Source organism: Gallus gallus, chromosome Z (genome assembly GCF_016699485.2).
Source record: "Gallus gallus isolate bGalGal1 chromosome Z, bGalGal1.mat.broiler.GRCg7b, whole genome shotgun sequence".
Taxonomy (NCBI): Eukaryota; Metazoa; Chordata; class Aves; order Galliformes; family Phasianidae; genus Gallus; species Gallus gallus.
In genome coordinates, this window is record NC_052572.1 from 54,446,724 (window position 1) to 54,460,984 (window position 14,261).

Consider the following 14,261-nt stretch of genomic DNA (forward strand, 5'->3'; position numbering starts at 1 on the left):
CAGCTTTTGCTGGGTATTTGTGCGGAGACATTTTTCACCTTCAACAAATGCATTAAAGAAATCTCCTTGGTAGAATGTGGCTGCATTGAAGCTGCTGTTCTGCTATGACCCAGCTAACATCCATTTTTCATTCTCCTTCACCATGAAGTTCAAATTCTTCCTCGCTTTCAGAAGAATTCTCTTCTTGCTGTTCTGTGTTCTTGTTATGTTCATGAATAGTAAGGCAAAAATAGTACTTAAGAAAAGTGTTTGAATCCTTTAAATATTGAAGGGATTTTCAAGTGACTAGTGTCCTTGACCAGATCTGTTGCATTACTACCACTGATGCGCAGAATACAGGGCTGAATAAAGAGATGTGTTCAGTAATCAGTCATGAATGCCAAGATGAGTGTTGATGGTTTTGTGTATGTCTTTTTCTAATTAGCCTTTACTTCTGTACACAATCCATAACATCTCTCATTTTCTCCTTGCATTTGCTCCCACTGGAAACACATTTTCAAGATGTGCTCCTGCTGTATGAGCTGGTGCAGAGATAAATAATTTCATTGTTTTCAAAAGCCAAGTGCTTTTCTAGTTCAGCATGCTAAAGAGGGGTTAGGTGATGAGGGGAGGGACTTCTGAAAAGGTTTGTCCGGTCACCATGGGCTTACGTGGAAAAGCATTTTGTCAGATATGGGAATCCAAAGGGACCTGCTTCTCAACAGTTTCCTCCAAATTTGGACATTAATTGGAAAAAATAGAGGACATTGTAAAGGATCAGGAGGAATGTCTTTGTCATGCCCTTAAAAATGTGATGCTTTATGTTTGAAATTCAAAACAACTCAGTGTTGCTGGAGGTGATAAAATATAAATGAATAAAGTTGTCAAGTGTTGTGTTTTTATTTTTGTCTTCTGAGAAGTTTCCTTTTGTCCACAGGGGATGACTCTGCATAAAAAAGCAGCAGAAGACAGGCTGGCTAGTACAGGCTCAGGACAGTCCTTCCTGGCTAGACAAAGGCAAGCCACGAGCACAAGGAGATCATACCCTGGTCATGTCCAGCCAGCAACTGCAAGGTAGAGAAGCCTAGACCCTAGAAAGAAAATTGTCCTGTGATTCAGGCCACTTCTATTGCAAATGACAACATTCAAGGAAAAGGAACCAGCATTTTTTCTCTCTTTCCTGTGTTACCACCCTTATTTTACAGTTCAGGAAAGGATTTTATTATGATTTCTCATTGTTCTATAAAGCCCTTTACTTATACTTTTGGGAGTCCATCTCTCTCTTTGTCTCTCTCTCTCTGCATTTTTCTGAATGTGCCAAAGTTTTGAAAACATCTAGCCGTACAATAACGGAACCTCGTAAGTTTATATGAAGCCTGGTCTATTATGAAAAGCCTCCTATGGGTTGTCTAACAGTGTACATTTCCTGTCACAGTTAATATATTTGTGCCTACAAGAGTTGTCACACTTTACAAGGCTGCCTTTGTTTAAAAGAAATTAGACCTTTAAAAGTGTGCTAACCAGTTGCTTCAAAGAAGACTGAAAACTCGTAACAGGAATGCAAAATTAGTATATAGTATTATTGTAAAATATGTTTGCATCTGAAAGACTTACTGGCAACAAAAATTACCTTTTAAAATTTTTTTTAATTTTTGATCTCTTATATATAAGTTTCCTCTTGTTCTTGGTGTTGAGTAGGGAAGCAGGATGTTTTTTTTTTTTTAAGGTTTTTTTAATTCACTAGTGTTATCTATTTGCTGGCAGAACTGAATATTTTCAAATAGTTTGTCACATTCTTCTTGATCAGTTATATGCATAATACGTAGTATTAAAAAAACTGAAAGATATTTGAAGTGCTTTAATATGCTACTGCATCTTCCATTTTAAAAAAAGGCATTTTTATTAAAATTTTACTGCTTTGGACTTGCAGTACCTAATGGATCAAGGCCTAAGTTAATGTTGTTGATGTTACTGTATTTCACTTGTCATCCCCTGCTAAGCAACTTGCTTTTAATATGTTGATTCAGGGTATAATTGTATCTGTTGCCTTACTAATGGTACCAGTGCCTTCAGGTGAGCATGTTGCTGACTTTGCTGAAAGCTGGCTGTGTTTTGCTACCTTCTTAGCGTGTAGCTGGTTGATCATATGTTACTGTTACCTTCATATTGATCAGTCAGGTGGATGGTGGCTCCTATTATTAATTTAGGCCCTGATCCTACAAAGTTCTTCTTCTTCCTTGAGTGATTCTGTGCTCCTGCTATCGTTTTTTTTTCCAAAGAATGGTCAGACACAAAAGACCTGAGTATTGATGGAAGCTTTTGTGTAGTACATCTTATTTTAAACATTTATAATTTAGGGACTGTTTGTAGCCTAATGCCACACGCAGTCCAGTTTCTATATTTATTCTTTTAGCTTATTTTAATGCCCTTCCCAATGGAGACATTTTTTCATAAATACCCATACTACAATTCATTGAGCATCTGAAGCACTGTATTAATTCACAAGATAGACGGTGTGGGCAAAGCATCATTAAACAAGCACACCTGGATTAAAGGGCAAGGAACAGGTGAATGACACTTGTAGGTACTCTTTTATCCTCAAGTACATCATCTGTTTTAATCTAAGCTTAGAACACTTTCAGTATGTATCTGAAAAAGCTTCAGCTCTGATCTTTTTCTGCAGTCATACCAAAAGCATAGGAAGTCTGTTCTCTGCATATAGATTTGTCTTCTATGCTTCACGTTTGGACAAAAATTTAATTTTCTAAAAATTCTCTTTATTAGTTCAACATAAGAGAAATCTGGGCTATACTTGCAGGATAAAGCTGAGACAGCAAAGGTATGTTCGTGTGTGCAGAAAAGTAACGATGTAAAGGCAGTTTAGGACAATTTCTGTCCTTTTGTGTCTCTTACTGAGATGCTGAATGCTAGCAGGACAAAAAAGTCTTAGGTAAATCATGAAATCGTAGGTATTAAAGTGACCACTGTTTGTGTGAAGTCTTTTACTGATCTTTTTTTCGTGCAATCCATTGTAGTCATCTGAAGAACTTCTTTCTGTCTGGAACTTCTTACTTGTCTCCTGTGTGAACAGGAGTAAAGTGAGTTTTTTGTTCTTGTTTGAGAGTGCAGCTTCCTAGAGGAAGAACATAAAAATAGCTAAAACTCCATCTTTATTTTAATGTTATCAAACTGCCAAAGCAAACTTGTGAAAGAAAGAAATACCGTGACCTTAGTGGGAAGTGTTATCTTATAAATTTGTCTAAAAAATCCATTTGTTGTTGCTATTAATTAGATGCATGCCCACCATAACTTAAATGCAGTCTGTGCACTAAAATAAAACTACTTGCTTTTATTATTCTAACTTCTATTTTACCACTTTGCCCCCAAAGTTCTGATGACAGACAGATGCCTCTGATGGCTGGGAGATGGCAGAGCTTCTGACCAGTATTTGTACTTTAGCTTTTAGTCATGGCTTCTTTCCTCTCTTCACGGTTGCTAGCTTATTTTTCTATTCTGGAGGAGTCTCCTCTTTTTGACTGGGCTTTCCTTTTCCCATAAAATGATATGTTGAAAACACACTGAAGTGTGTATTCAACAGAACTTGCATTAAGTAGGTATACTTCTGAAGATAATTTCTTTCTATCCTGTTCCATTAAGTTATTTGTTCAGTCTTTTAATGGTCATCAGTAGAAATTCAATTCTTTGTTCTTTAGCATTTTCCTTTTATTGTTTATTGCATACATCAATTCTTGATCATTGAATGTGGATGGTTCTTAAGAAATATTGCTGGTTATGTAGCTTTGGAAGTAGTGTGCTATTAAAAAAATAAGGGCTCAGAGTGTGACTCGAGGGAGAAAGCACCTGTGCAGAAGAGCTAGCAGTGAATGCTGTCTCATATGATCAGTGGAAGAATATAGGAGGAAAAAAAAAAAAAAGGACTTGTCTTAGTACAATATATACTTCTAAGAAACTTCTAGGAAGATTTGTTTGGAGGCAGCAGACTACTGGCATCAAAACTGTAGTGATAATTGTTAAAACAACATCATAGGCTGTCCTGATATATTACAGAAGCAAACAACAACAAAAAAACCCTGTCTAATTACAGGGTGGCCTTAAAGCATAAGGGTTCTCCAGGACAGTGGTAAAGCAGCTGAAGAATTCCTAAGAATACATTCCCATGTACTGTGCTGAGGATATGACATAATTGTCTTCTTGGGACATTTCAATTTCATAAAAGGATATCAATTAAATGCACAAAGATATCTTTGTTTGGAGTTGAAGCGTAGTTTCTCGTAAAGAATGTGTGCAGTTTGGTTTCTACACTTCCGTGTTAAGTTGTTAGCATAAATGAACAGACATTTAAAAAAAAAAAAAAAGCATTCACATTGCTCAGGTTTCTTACAGCACCACTTAACCATTGAATCGTAACGTGTTTTCCCAGTGCAGTGATAACTGGAGTAATCTAACGTAAGGGTTGTGAGTCCCACCCTCAGTGCAAAGGGAAATGAACTGTCAGAGCACACAGCTGTATATTTTATTTAAATGAATCAAATACCATCTTGGCTACAAGCTGTTTTTCAATATCTCTTTGGAAATAAGCAAATGATAATCTTGTGATGTTCTGATGATGGTAGTAACAGCTCTGCAAGTGCTTTATGGCTTTTTTTTTCATGTAAGCAGCTCACCATCGGTTTTTTCATTGCGTATGAAAGAATTAACAATTGAGAATTCATACTGCTGCTTTATGATCATCTCACCAGAACGTGCTGTCTGCAGGCTGTCAAGAAAATTTAAGAGGATCCGTCAGTTTTAAAGCCCTTGATATTTTGACAGGTGCAAGTAGCTCTTGCTTTTCCTCAGTTCTCTACTGTATTAGACTATCCACTTCATAGCTTCCTGGATGATTTTTAGTGCATTTAGTTATCCTGATACGTTGACATTTTCTGTAGATACGATAATTGGAAAACATTTTAATTTCACCACTTGATTTTATTCTGGTTAGTGATTGACTGAAGACAGTCCTGAGTGTGGCTTTTTTTTTTTTTTTAACTCTGATGAAACAGAAAGGTTACTGAATTTTACTCTTTTTTTTTTTTTAAGAGATTTTTTCTCTTCCTGGACATTTTGTCATTTTGCAAGGATTGATGAGGGAGCTATTTTTGCACTCAAAGTCAGATCTATAATGCTGACTTCTTGTGGGTTTTTGCACATGTGTTTTATGTAGAATGTGTGGACTCTTGTTTTGCAGTAATACGATGCTGGTAAGCTTTACCATCTCCAAAACAAGGTTAGCAAATTTTGCAGGCATTTTCCTCACCTGTGTTGTGCAGATAAATAGCTAGAAGATTAGGTTCCTTTGACAGGAAAGCTCTTAAGTGATGCAAAGCAAGTAGTCGTATTTCAGGGGCCTGCAGAATAGTTTGAAAGCTAGATTGTGATTGATATGTGATCTCAGGAAATCACATGCTTACGAGGAAAACCTCTTCGGAAGTCCTTGCTTAGATCAACAGTTAACTGATGCTGGCAGTTATGATATGCTTAGTGTTCTGTTAAAATGGAGAGGTGGGTCATTATAAACGTAACAGTTTGAATGTAAAGATGGCATAGGCATGAAATTTGATGAAGTTGTGAGCCACAAAAAACTGCATGCATCCTGGACACATCCCCTCCCAAGTAAGAGCAATCTAACTCTCTTCTGTATTGGCAAGGATGTTGCTTCCCTACTTTGTACCTTTCGTCAGGAGAAAGAAGCAGACTCACAATACTGCACGTGCTGGTGTAGGAGCAACATATGGCAAGGAGTGAGTCTTAGTTGCAAGCCGGACCGTTTATCTGAGGGCACAGCTGAAGGAAGTTGCCAAGCTCTGTGTAGAATCCTATCTACAGCACAGGCTGGTAACTTTGAAGGAATTGAGGAAACTGCATGGCATGACTGATTTTGTTACTTTGCTCCTGTGATGTTCCTTCCCTCTGGAAGCTCAAAGAGCAGTAGCCTGTTAATAGCTGTGCGGGCCGCTAGTAAAAACAGGAGTTGATTTCCGTGGTTTGAAGGTGGAGGTGGCAGATGCAAACAACTGTTAGGTACAAAAATCTGAAGAGCAACATGTCTTCCATAGTTTTGCTTTATGGTGGTAGTTTAAAAGTAAAGAAGTGGAACCTGAGCCTTTGGAGCTACCTCTTCATTTTTCTAATTAATTTTGAATCGCAGTTGATTTAAGTATTGGAGGCTTTCCTTATTTAAAATAGAAGCTGTGATTATCAAACACAGCCACCTCAGACTTCTTTCATCTGGAATAGCAAATTCCTGTAGATTTTCTCAGCTGACAATCTTACTGCAGTGTTTGGAGATTGTGATGACTTGTTCTCTGTTTCTGCTTGACTCTGCTTTAGTGAATTCACTGAAATATTTGGCTACAAAGATGATTTTTAAAATATATCAGCTCATTAAATGAATTTGATACGTGAACTTGCTGATGAATGTAGATTGAAAATGAATGAATGACTGTAGATAGAGAAGCCATAGAAAACATGGCAGATGAAACAGTCCCATAGGATGTTGTATACCAACACCTGGCAGTATAGCCAAACCCAAACGAGTTATTCTGGTTTGATATTTTAGGTAGTGGGTCAGTAGGAGCTTATGGTAAATGCTGTGATGGAAGTCCTCATCCAGCAGTTGTTAGTGAATGATTCCGCCATTGACTTCATTATAGTCCATGTTCTGATCTTTGCTTTTAGACCTTACCAAAGTAATGGGATTGTCCTGAAGTAGATCCCTGCATTAGTTGGTTTTGATGGCAAACCAAGGATTTCTATGGGTGCTGTTCGCTGTGTATATACAACATAATTTTGAAAACTGTGAGCTTGTCCTTCAGTCTCCGTAGCACTGCGTGTTGATTTCAGACTGAAACCTGTTCCTTCTGTCAGATAAAATTTTCTTGTTGCTGTTGGGTCTCAGAGAATGAGCCATATTACATGATTAGCAATTAACATTGCTAGAAGGGGGTAAGTTGGGACAACGTTGCTAGGACAGTTGGAACTGTATTTCCTGTTGGTGACTCTGTTCATTGCTTCACACTAGAGATGTTCTTCACTATCAGATGATGTTAGAGTCTCTCATTTCAGAACAAGCAAAATGGTTATTTTTCAGCACTTTGAAGTGCTGTTAACTGCTGTAGCGTAGCACAAATCGAAATACTGCAAGATCTAGTCTTTCCATTGGTGTAAGCATTGTTCTCCAAACAGAACTTGAATCACTGAAGATTATCCCTAACCTCAAGTGATAAGAAAGTCAACACAAAGGCCATTTGTTAGCTTGTTTTAAGCTTGCATTATAAGCATGGTCATGAAAATGAGCGGAATTTTAAAAGAAAATCCCAGATGGAGTAATATAAAGAGTTATAGTTGTGATAAAACCATTAGACTTTTCCATTAGGATTTGAATAAAACATTCCTTATGTAATACAGATTTTATAAAGCATAGATTTTAGTTCTTAGTCATCAAAGGTTAGTAACCAGGAGAATAAACCTATTTCTTGAGAGTATGAGTGGTTTTGAGAGAGATCTTAAGGTTTGTATTTAGCAGTACCAGTAAAATCTTTGAATAGTGATAAACATGACATTATAATGCCATTCATGTCTTAGATTTTATAGTCCACTTTGTATTCTGTAGTTGTAGGAATTAGAAGAATGTGAAGTGGTATTGACATGACTCTGGAAGATGATATGAGGAGAGGCTCGTTTAAAAAGTCTAGAGGAAAATGACATGGAGAAAATGTAGAAAGAATACCTGTAGGAAGAAAAAGAAACCTTAGTTGTAGAAACCAGTAAGTAACATTAAGAAATCTACAGAAAGAGAAATCTAGGGGCAGTTAACTTAAAGTAGATGCTTGGCAGAAATATTTGGAAAGAGTCTAGTGTTAGACCTCGAAGTAAAGGTGCCATGTTCTTCTTCTTACTTTGATGACTGTACTACAAAATAGTGGTTGCAGTCAGCAAGTTGGCTAGGAGGCCTGATCCCTCTTAAGACTAAGACTCCAAACGTACACTGAATAGGAGAAAACATGGTTGCTTTGAAATAAGATACGGTTGGGTTTTTTCGGATCACATTTGCTTTGTTTGAGCAGTATTGTTAGGGAAGCGTGTTGATATGTGCCTCCAGAGCTGGCTGGTGGAAAGGGGAAGCTCCTGTCCTTTCTGAGGCTGTAGTGCACTGGAGTCATCCCAGCAACTAGAAGAAACACAGGATGACAGAGAAGTTAAGGAGGTTCTAAGGTAGTGTTTGACCACATGTAATGAAGTAGAGCTAATCAGTTCTCATGCTGAATGCTGAAGGGAAGTGTCCCTCTGAGAAATACCCCACCAAGATAATAGTTAGCCATCAGTTATTTCTAACTGGAATATTTTGGACTGCCAAGAAAATTAATGTCACTCCTCTGCAGGCAGGTCATCTGCAAAATAATCTGACCTGGTCTGGAGATGATGCAGAAGAAACAACGGGTTATGTTAAGGGAATTTACTATTACATTTCACATTTGTCATCTTATGAAGTGTTACTGCCTTCACAGGTAGATTGATTGCATTGATTGTAGTATTGATTCATCTTCAGAGGTACTCGAAGACACAAAGAAATCAACAGGCAGTTATTTGAGAACAATGTAAGAACTGTTTGTTTGAAAAGGGCACTCAGATGAATCAGAGGATTTGATACATCCTTGAAAGATAATATACTGCCCAAAGTTGGTAAGATCTCTTTAGAAGTACTAGGGTCCCAAAGAAAAACCTGTGGTGTCACGTTTATGTACAACAGGACACCCGAAGCATTGCTTAACAGTAAGTCTGAACGATGTACAGGAGATGCTCCTAAAGTAATGCCTCCTATTTTACGAGTATTATTATAATCTTCCTATCTGTTGTCACTTTTGTGAAAATAAATAGGGGGCATTACTTTTGGAGCAACCCACATAATAGGGGAATTATAAAAAGTAGATTACGCTGATATATACATAATAGAATAGATGTGTTCTTAGGTAGGATGAACTTCTCTTTTTCTATTGACTAACTACAGCAATATTCATGTAGTTAATCCTGAACTCTGTAACTTTCTGCACTCAGCCAGGCAGTGCAAAGCTAGCATAACTGCACATCTCCAGCAGACAGTAATCACTCCAATATACACTCAAGGTCTGCTTTGAATGTGCTCTTTTAAAGGATTTTCTAATTTTTTTCCATTTGATTTCTGTATGTATCTTTGTTTTTCAACTATAGTGAGTGTTCTGGGTTTGTGGATGAGAAGGAAAAATGAGAGATTTACAGGCTGCAGCACTTGCAGCTGAAGGGCAGGTTTGTTTGTTTGTTTGTTTTCTTCAGCAAGTCCTTGCATTTAGTTATAAACATTCTTCATTCTGGGTTTTCCTGTCACAGGAACTGTCCTTAAACCATGCTTGACCCCATGCAGTTCTAGAGTGAAAGAAGAAAGGAGAGCAACAGTTTGCACAGCATGATTTCAGTTTGGTGGAGATACTTTTCTCTTTGTTATCATCACCATGAGTGAAAATGAGAAGGGGCAGTTACTGCTGTGCCGTGCTGTGTTACAGGGGCAATCTGAAAACACAGTAGCCATGGTGGTAAAGTTATCCCACCTCTCCAGTTCAGTTGCCATGAGGAAGAGTTATCAGCAAGGATAGAGCAATGTGCCAACCCATCTGGTTGTTCTTCAGACTTAGTTTCATTTACACAGTACTGTGATGTGCTCTTAGTGCTGCTCAGTGGCACCTACTCCGTGTATTTTAACAAGAATACCTACCTTTTTCTTGTTATTAAAACCTGGTTTTGCGTGCAATTAATGGAAGTTGCTAGTGTAAGATGGCACTGATGCTGTTTTATCATCATGCACAGGATTAGCTTTAATAAACATTTAAAGCATTCATTGGTGGTCAGAGCTTGAAGGCTCAGGCAGAAGCGTTCTGTCCCTGATCGTGTTTTAGTAGTGACTGTGCACAGCATTGGACAGGCAACTTTCACTTTATATTGTGCTGTGTTTTTTCAGCTAGTTATACTCATGAGCAGCAGGAATGCCAGAAGAACCTGCTTAGTTTCCATAGCTGTGTTAGTTGAGAATGGTGCCCTGGAGGACTTCACTCAAAAAGGTCCAAATTTTACTGAACTGTGTCTAAATTTAGGTTTTGTTCAAAGCTGTCTTGTCTCTCTTTCCAATTTTGACATATAATCTTCCTGCTAATTTAAGAGTTGCTCTGGCAAAGGTGTTTGCCCCGTGAATTTGCACAGCTGTAAGGAGAGGCAGCCTTTCTGAGCTACTTTACAAATGCCTGTTCTGTTCTCTGTTGTCTGGTTTTGGTTTTTTTTTGTGATGGTAATGTGTTATCTGCTTTTTAACTTTCTTCTTTATTCTTTTATTTGCAGTGATGTGGTTGCATGACCTGCAGCATTATTATAACAGGGACTGTTCAGTGCATGACTTGCTTTTCTGTCCAGACTGCATAACCAAAACTTAACCAGTTCTACACTTACGGGCATCTGATTTCAAAGGGAGATCTACTTGCAGAGGAGCTTGCCATCTTGGGGAGTGGCTTTCCCATTTCCCGCTTCCATTTACTCTTTCTCTTCACACAAAGTCTCCTGTGGGGCTAACAGAGCGGAAATCCAGTATTCAGAACTCTACAGGAGGCGTTCTGCAAACTGACAGGGCACTGTCAGCTCTACATTTACTTCTGTCTGTCCATTTAATTCTGATTGATTAACAGCATTAACACACAGACTTCCTGCAACATTTGCATATTCTGAACTATAAAAGTCTAGTCTTAACGAGTTCCTAAGAATGCCTTTTGGTGACTCTTAAAACTTTAAAGCACCTGCACCCTTAAAGGATATACCTTGAATCTTTAAATAAATCAAAAGTGAAGCCAAGGAGGTGTGTTACCAGGAGGAGCGGCTGCTTGGCCAGCCCATCTTCCTTAGGAAGCCGAGCAAGGTTCAGCAGATAAACTCTGAGACAGGCAAACGACTGTGCAGTCCTTCGTTCACAGACACTGCCTGCTTCCTTACGATGTATATACACAGTAGATTGTGGCTGTTGTATTTTTCTCTATCTATTTTAGCTGTGTCGTCTGTTTCTTTCAGAAACTTTATTTCCACTCTGTGTACAATTGTTAAACAATCCAAGGAAAGTACGTGAATGGGGATAAACACGAAAGCTGGCCACACTTTCAGTATTATGCAGATTGTCCTTGACAGTTTATAATTTGGGTTGTTTATGTTTTACCTGTACTATTCTTTTCCTCTCGTTATTGCAGTCTTAGCTATTTCATTTCCAATTGCACTAGTTTGGCTGTTTCTTTGTATTACGAAGTTTAGCTATAAGATTTTTGCAATATTTAGACAGTATAACTCAAAAGTGCTTCGTGCTGCCTTTATTAATTTTTAAAAGCTGCTTATTTAATATTTTTAAATATCTGCACATTTGTACTACTGTATCTTCGTTCCGTGCTGGACGCCCAGTACTGGCAAGATCCAGAAGGCAAGGGAGTACTGTCGTGGTGTAAGTTAGGGTGTTTGTTGTGTAGCAGTTAGCATGTAACAGGCCGGATGAGGCCGCAGGGCCCTCCACAACATCTGAAAAGAATCCGAACGAAGGAAACCCTGAGTTTGTTCGGTTGAAGTCCAGTTCTTGAGAAACCCCATTCTTGCTCACTTGGATCTTAATCCCGCAAAAATATATGCATGTGCTTACTCCAGGAATAGTTTTGCTTATTCAGGCAGTAGTGTATCGGTGAGCCCTGTTTTCCACCTGAGCACCCCTGTATTGGAGGCATGGTGTGTCCGTCGGTCCCCGCAGGCACCTGGGGCCTTGAAAGGCTGCGCCCTCGTGCTGGGACACCTGAGGTGCTCGGCTCGCACAGAGCCCTGTTCTGGGACACCTGAGGTGCTCGGCCCTCAGGCACTGTGCCCCCTGCAGCAGAGATGTTGTGCCAGGCGAGCTGGAGAACAGGCAGAGCCTGTCCCCGCGCCACCTCAGCAGGGAAGGGCAGGTTGGGCTGCAACAGGCCCTGTGGGAGTCTGAGGGCCAGCGTGAGGATCCCAGTGAGAAGCGTGTGCCGGGTTCCCTCCTGGACACTGTGCCAGACACCATAGCAGACCGGGAGCCTGCGGCTGACAGCCCAGCAGGACTCCCACATGGGGATATGTCTTTCCTGGTCCACCAGGACCTGGGGCAGTGACGTCCGATGTGAGACCTGCGGGACAGATCAGGGCCGTGACGTGTCACACGTTCCTGCAGCAGTGCCAGCGGCACTTCCATCGGACTGAGCCTAGCAGAGCTAAGGGGTTTTCATCTCTCCAGGTCCTAGCCATCGATCCCTCGTTCTGTGTCAGGGCAAGCTTTATAGAAAACCCTCCTTTCTGTTGTGTGTGAGGCATAGTTTGTTTCCCATCGCCAGCGCAGCTTCTGTTGGGCACGCCCTTCTCCAGGCCGAGCTGGGTGCGGGGCCAGGGCGGCCCTGCGCGGGGTGTGCGGGGATAGCTGTTTGTCACACCTGCCTGCAAGGGCGTCCCAAGCTGAAGCTGAGCTGTACCTCATTTCTCCATGTGGTCTGTGCAGTTAGAAACTACATATCAGTTGTTCTTGAGCCTGAAGACATTTATATGTAACTGTGTTTAGCTTGACAAAGCGTGTTTGAGTTCACCGAAGCAGCGGCGAGGCGTGCAGAGAGGTGGCTCTCAGCGTCCAGCTGGCTGCCTGGGTCAGAGCAGTGCCACATCTCTGCCGTGACTGCAAGCCCGCGGCTCAGAGGTGACCTCCAGCACGTCTCTGGTGTACTAACTTCATTTATGCTGTGTAGAAACTCTTCCACTTCCTTCATAGCAGCTTGTTTGACAGTCCCAAATTAAGTGTTGACCAATTATCAAAGTAACTGTTTGTGAAGTTGACAGTGATATATTTTCTGTAAAGTAATGGATTTATAGAGTGTCAAAACATGAAAACTTCCCATTTCGGTTCATCTATGAGTTGTGTAACTACCAGATTGTCATGGTAGCAGTATTAATATACATATCTGTACATAGACAAAAAAATACCCGGTAATGGTCATTAGAATCAAAAGGTTTAATATTTTTTCCCAGTCAAATACACTAATGCTTCCAAGGTTACAGAAGAGTGTACAGTTGTTAAACAAGTTGTAAATAAAGGCTTATATAAAATAAAAGTGCTTGCTTTGCCTTTCTTTGGTACTGAATTACTGAAACTGAGGCCAACACGCAATTCATGATCAAGATACCCATTGGAGCCTAAATTGCTGTTTGCGGAAAGCGATGACGGGTGCTGCTACCAGCCTTTATCCTCAGTCAGACCTCAGCAGAGCGGGAAGAACGCGGATAATGTGACCCTTGCCTTTGAAGAGCACTTATAGTCAGCCACTGCAGAACTACCTCTATGCTTTGCTTCTGGGAAGACCGAGGCTGACCTGCTGATGTAACAGGACTTTGTCTTGCTGATGGGTGTTTAGCTCTAGAGATAACAAAAGCATGAAAAAAAACCCTCTGCTGATATGGATGGGAACAATTATCCTCCCTTTCTGCATTAATAAACAGCCTTGTGCTGAGGAGGAGGGATCAAGCAGGCAGTGTTGAATGTGAGTGAATATTGGTTGTGAAAGAGGGGACAACTACTGAGAGAGACAGGGCGCATATGTGTGTTATGTGTGATGCTGGGGCTGAGAAGGGTGGGAAGAGACCCTGAAGCCTCCTGCAACAGCAACAGGCTGGTCCTTGCACTGAAGCAAGGGAGAAAGACCCCTGGTGAGGGTAGGGGGCACTGGATGAAGGGCTGGCCACAGGGAAGAGGAGACAGGCCCCCATAGTGGAGTCCAGCTCTCCCGAGCCTCAGGCAGTGTGAGCTGGAGGCAGTGAGCTGTCAGAGCCTCATCATGGTGCGTGACCGCTGTAGGGCTTCTTGGGGATGTGAAGGTCAAAGGCAGCCTTGGCTGTAGTGATCACCAAGTGGTGGAGTTCATGATCTTTAGGAGGTGAGAAGAGTGCATAGAAACATAGGAGGCTGCTCCCAGCTCATGTCCTGAGGCCCAGGAGGCAGTGGAGCTCTTTGCAGTGGTAGCGGGGCACCACCTTCACCTCTTCCCCTGCAGGCAAACACCTCTGCACTACGAAATGCCTGCACCTATGACATGCACTTCCTGCGTCAAGTTAGCGTTCAGAAGCTGCTTAGAGCACAACTCCATGTCTACAGGAAGGGCCTCACAGAGCTGGGGAGG

The 14,261-nt window shown here is 40.7% G+C and overlaps 1 protein-coding gene across 7 annotated transcripts in view; it reads left to right on the plus strand.

Annotated features, from left to right (window-relative positions):
• Positions 1–13,199, plus strand: part of HOOK3 (hook microtubule tethering protein 3) — a 78,673-nt gene extending 65,474 nt beyond the window's left edge. For 6 of the 7 annotated variants that reach the window (XM_046905620.1, XM_040655803.2, XM_003643039.6 and 3 more), the window contains 2 exons: positions 917–1,053; positions 10,402–13,199. In XM_046905620.1, coding sequence (XP_046761576.1) covers positions 917–1,053; positions 10,402–10,417 — 153 coding nt within the window. In that variant the 3' untranslated portion in view covers positions 10,418–13,199. Of the gene's footprint in view, positions 1–916 lie in introns of all 7 variants that reach the window. The other variant, XM_015280495.4, reaches the window with a different exon arrangement.
• Positions 13,200–14,261: the final 1,062 nt, after the last annotated feature.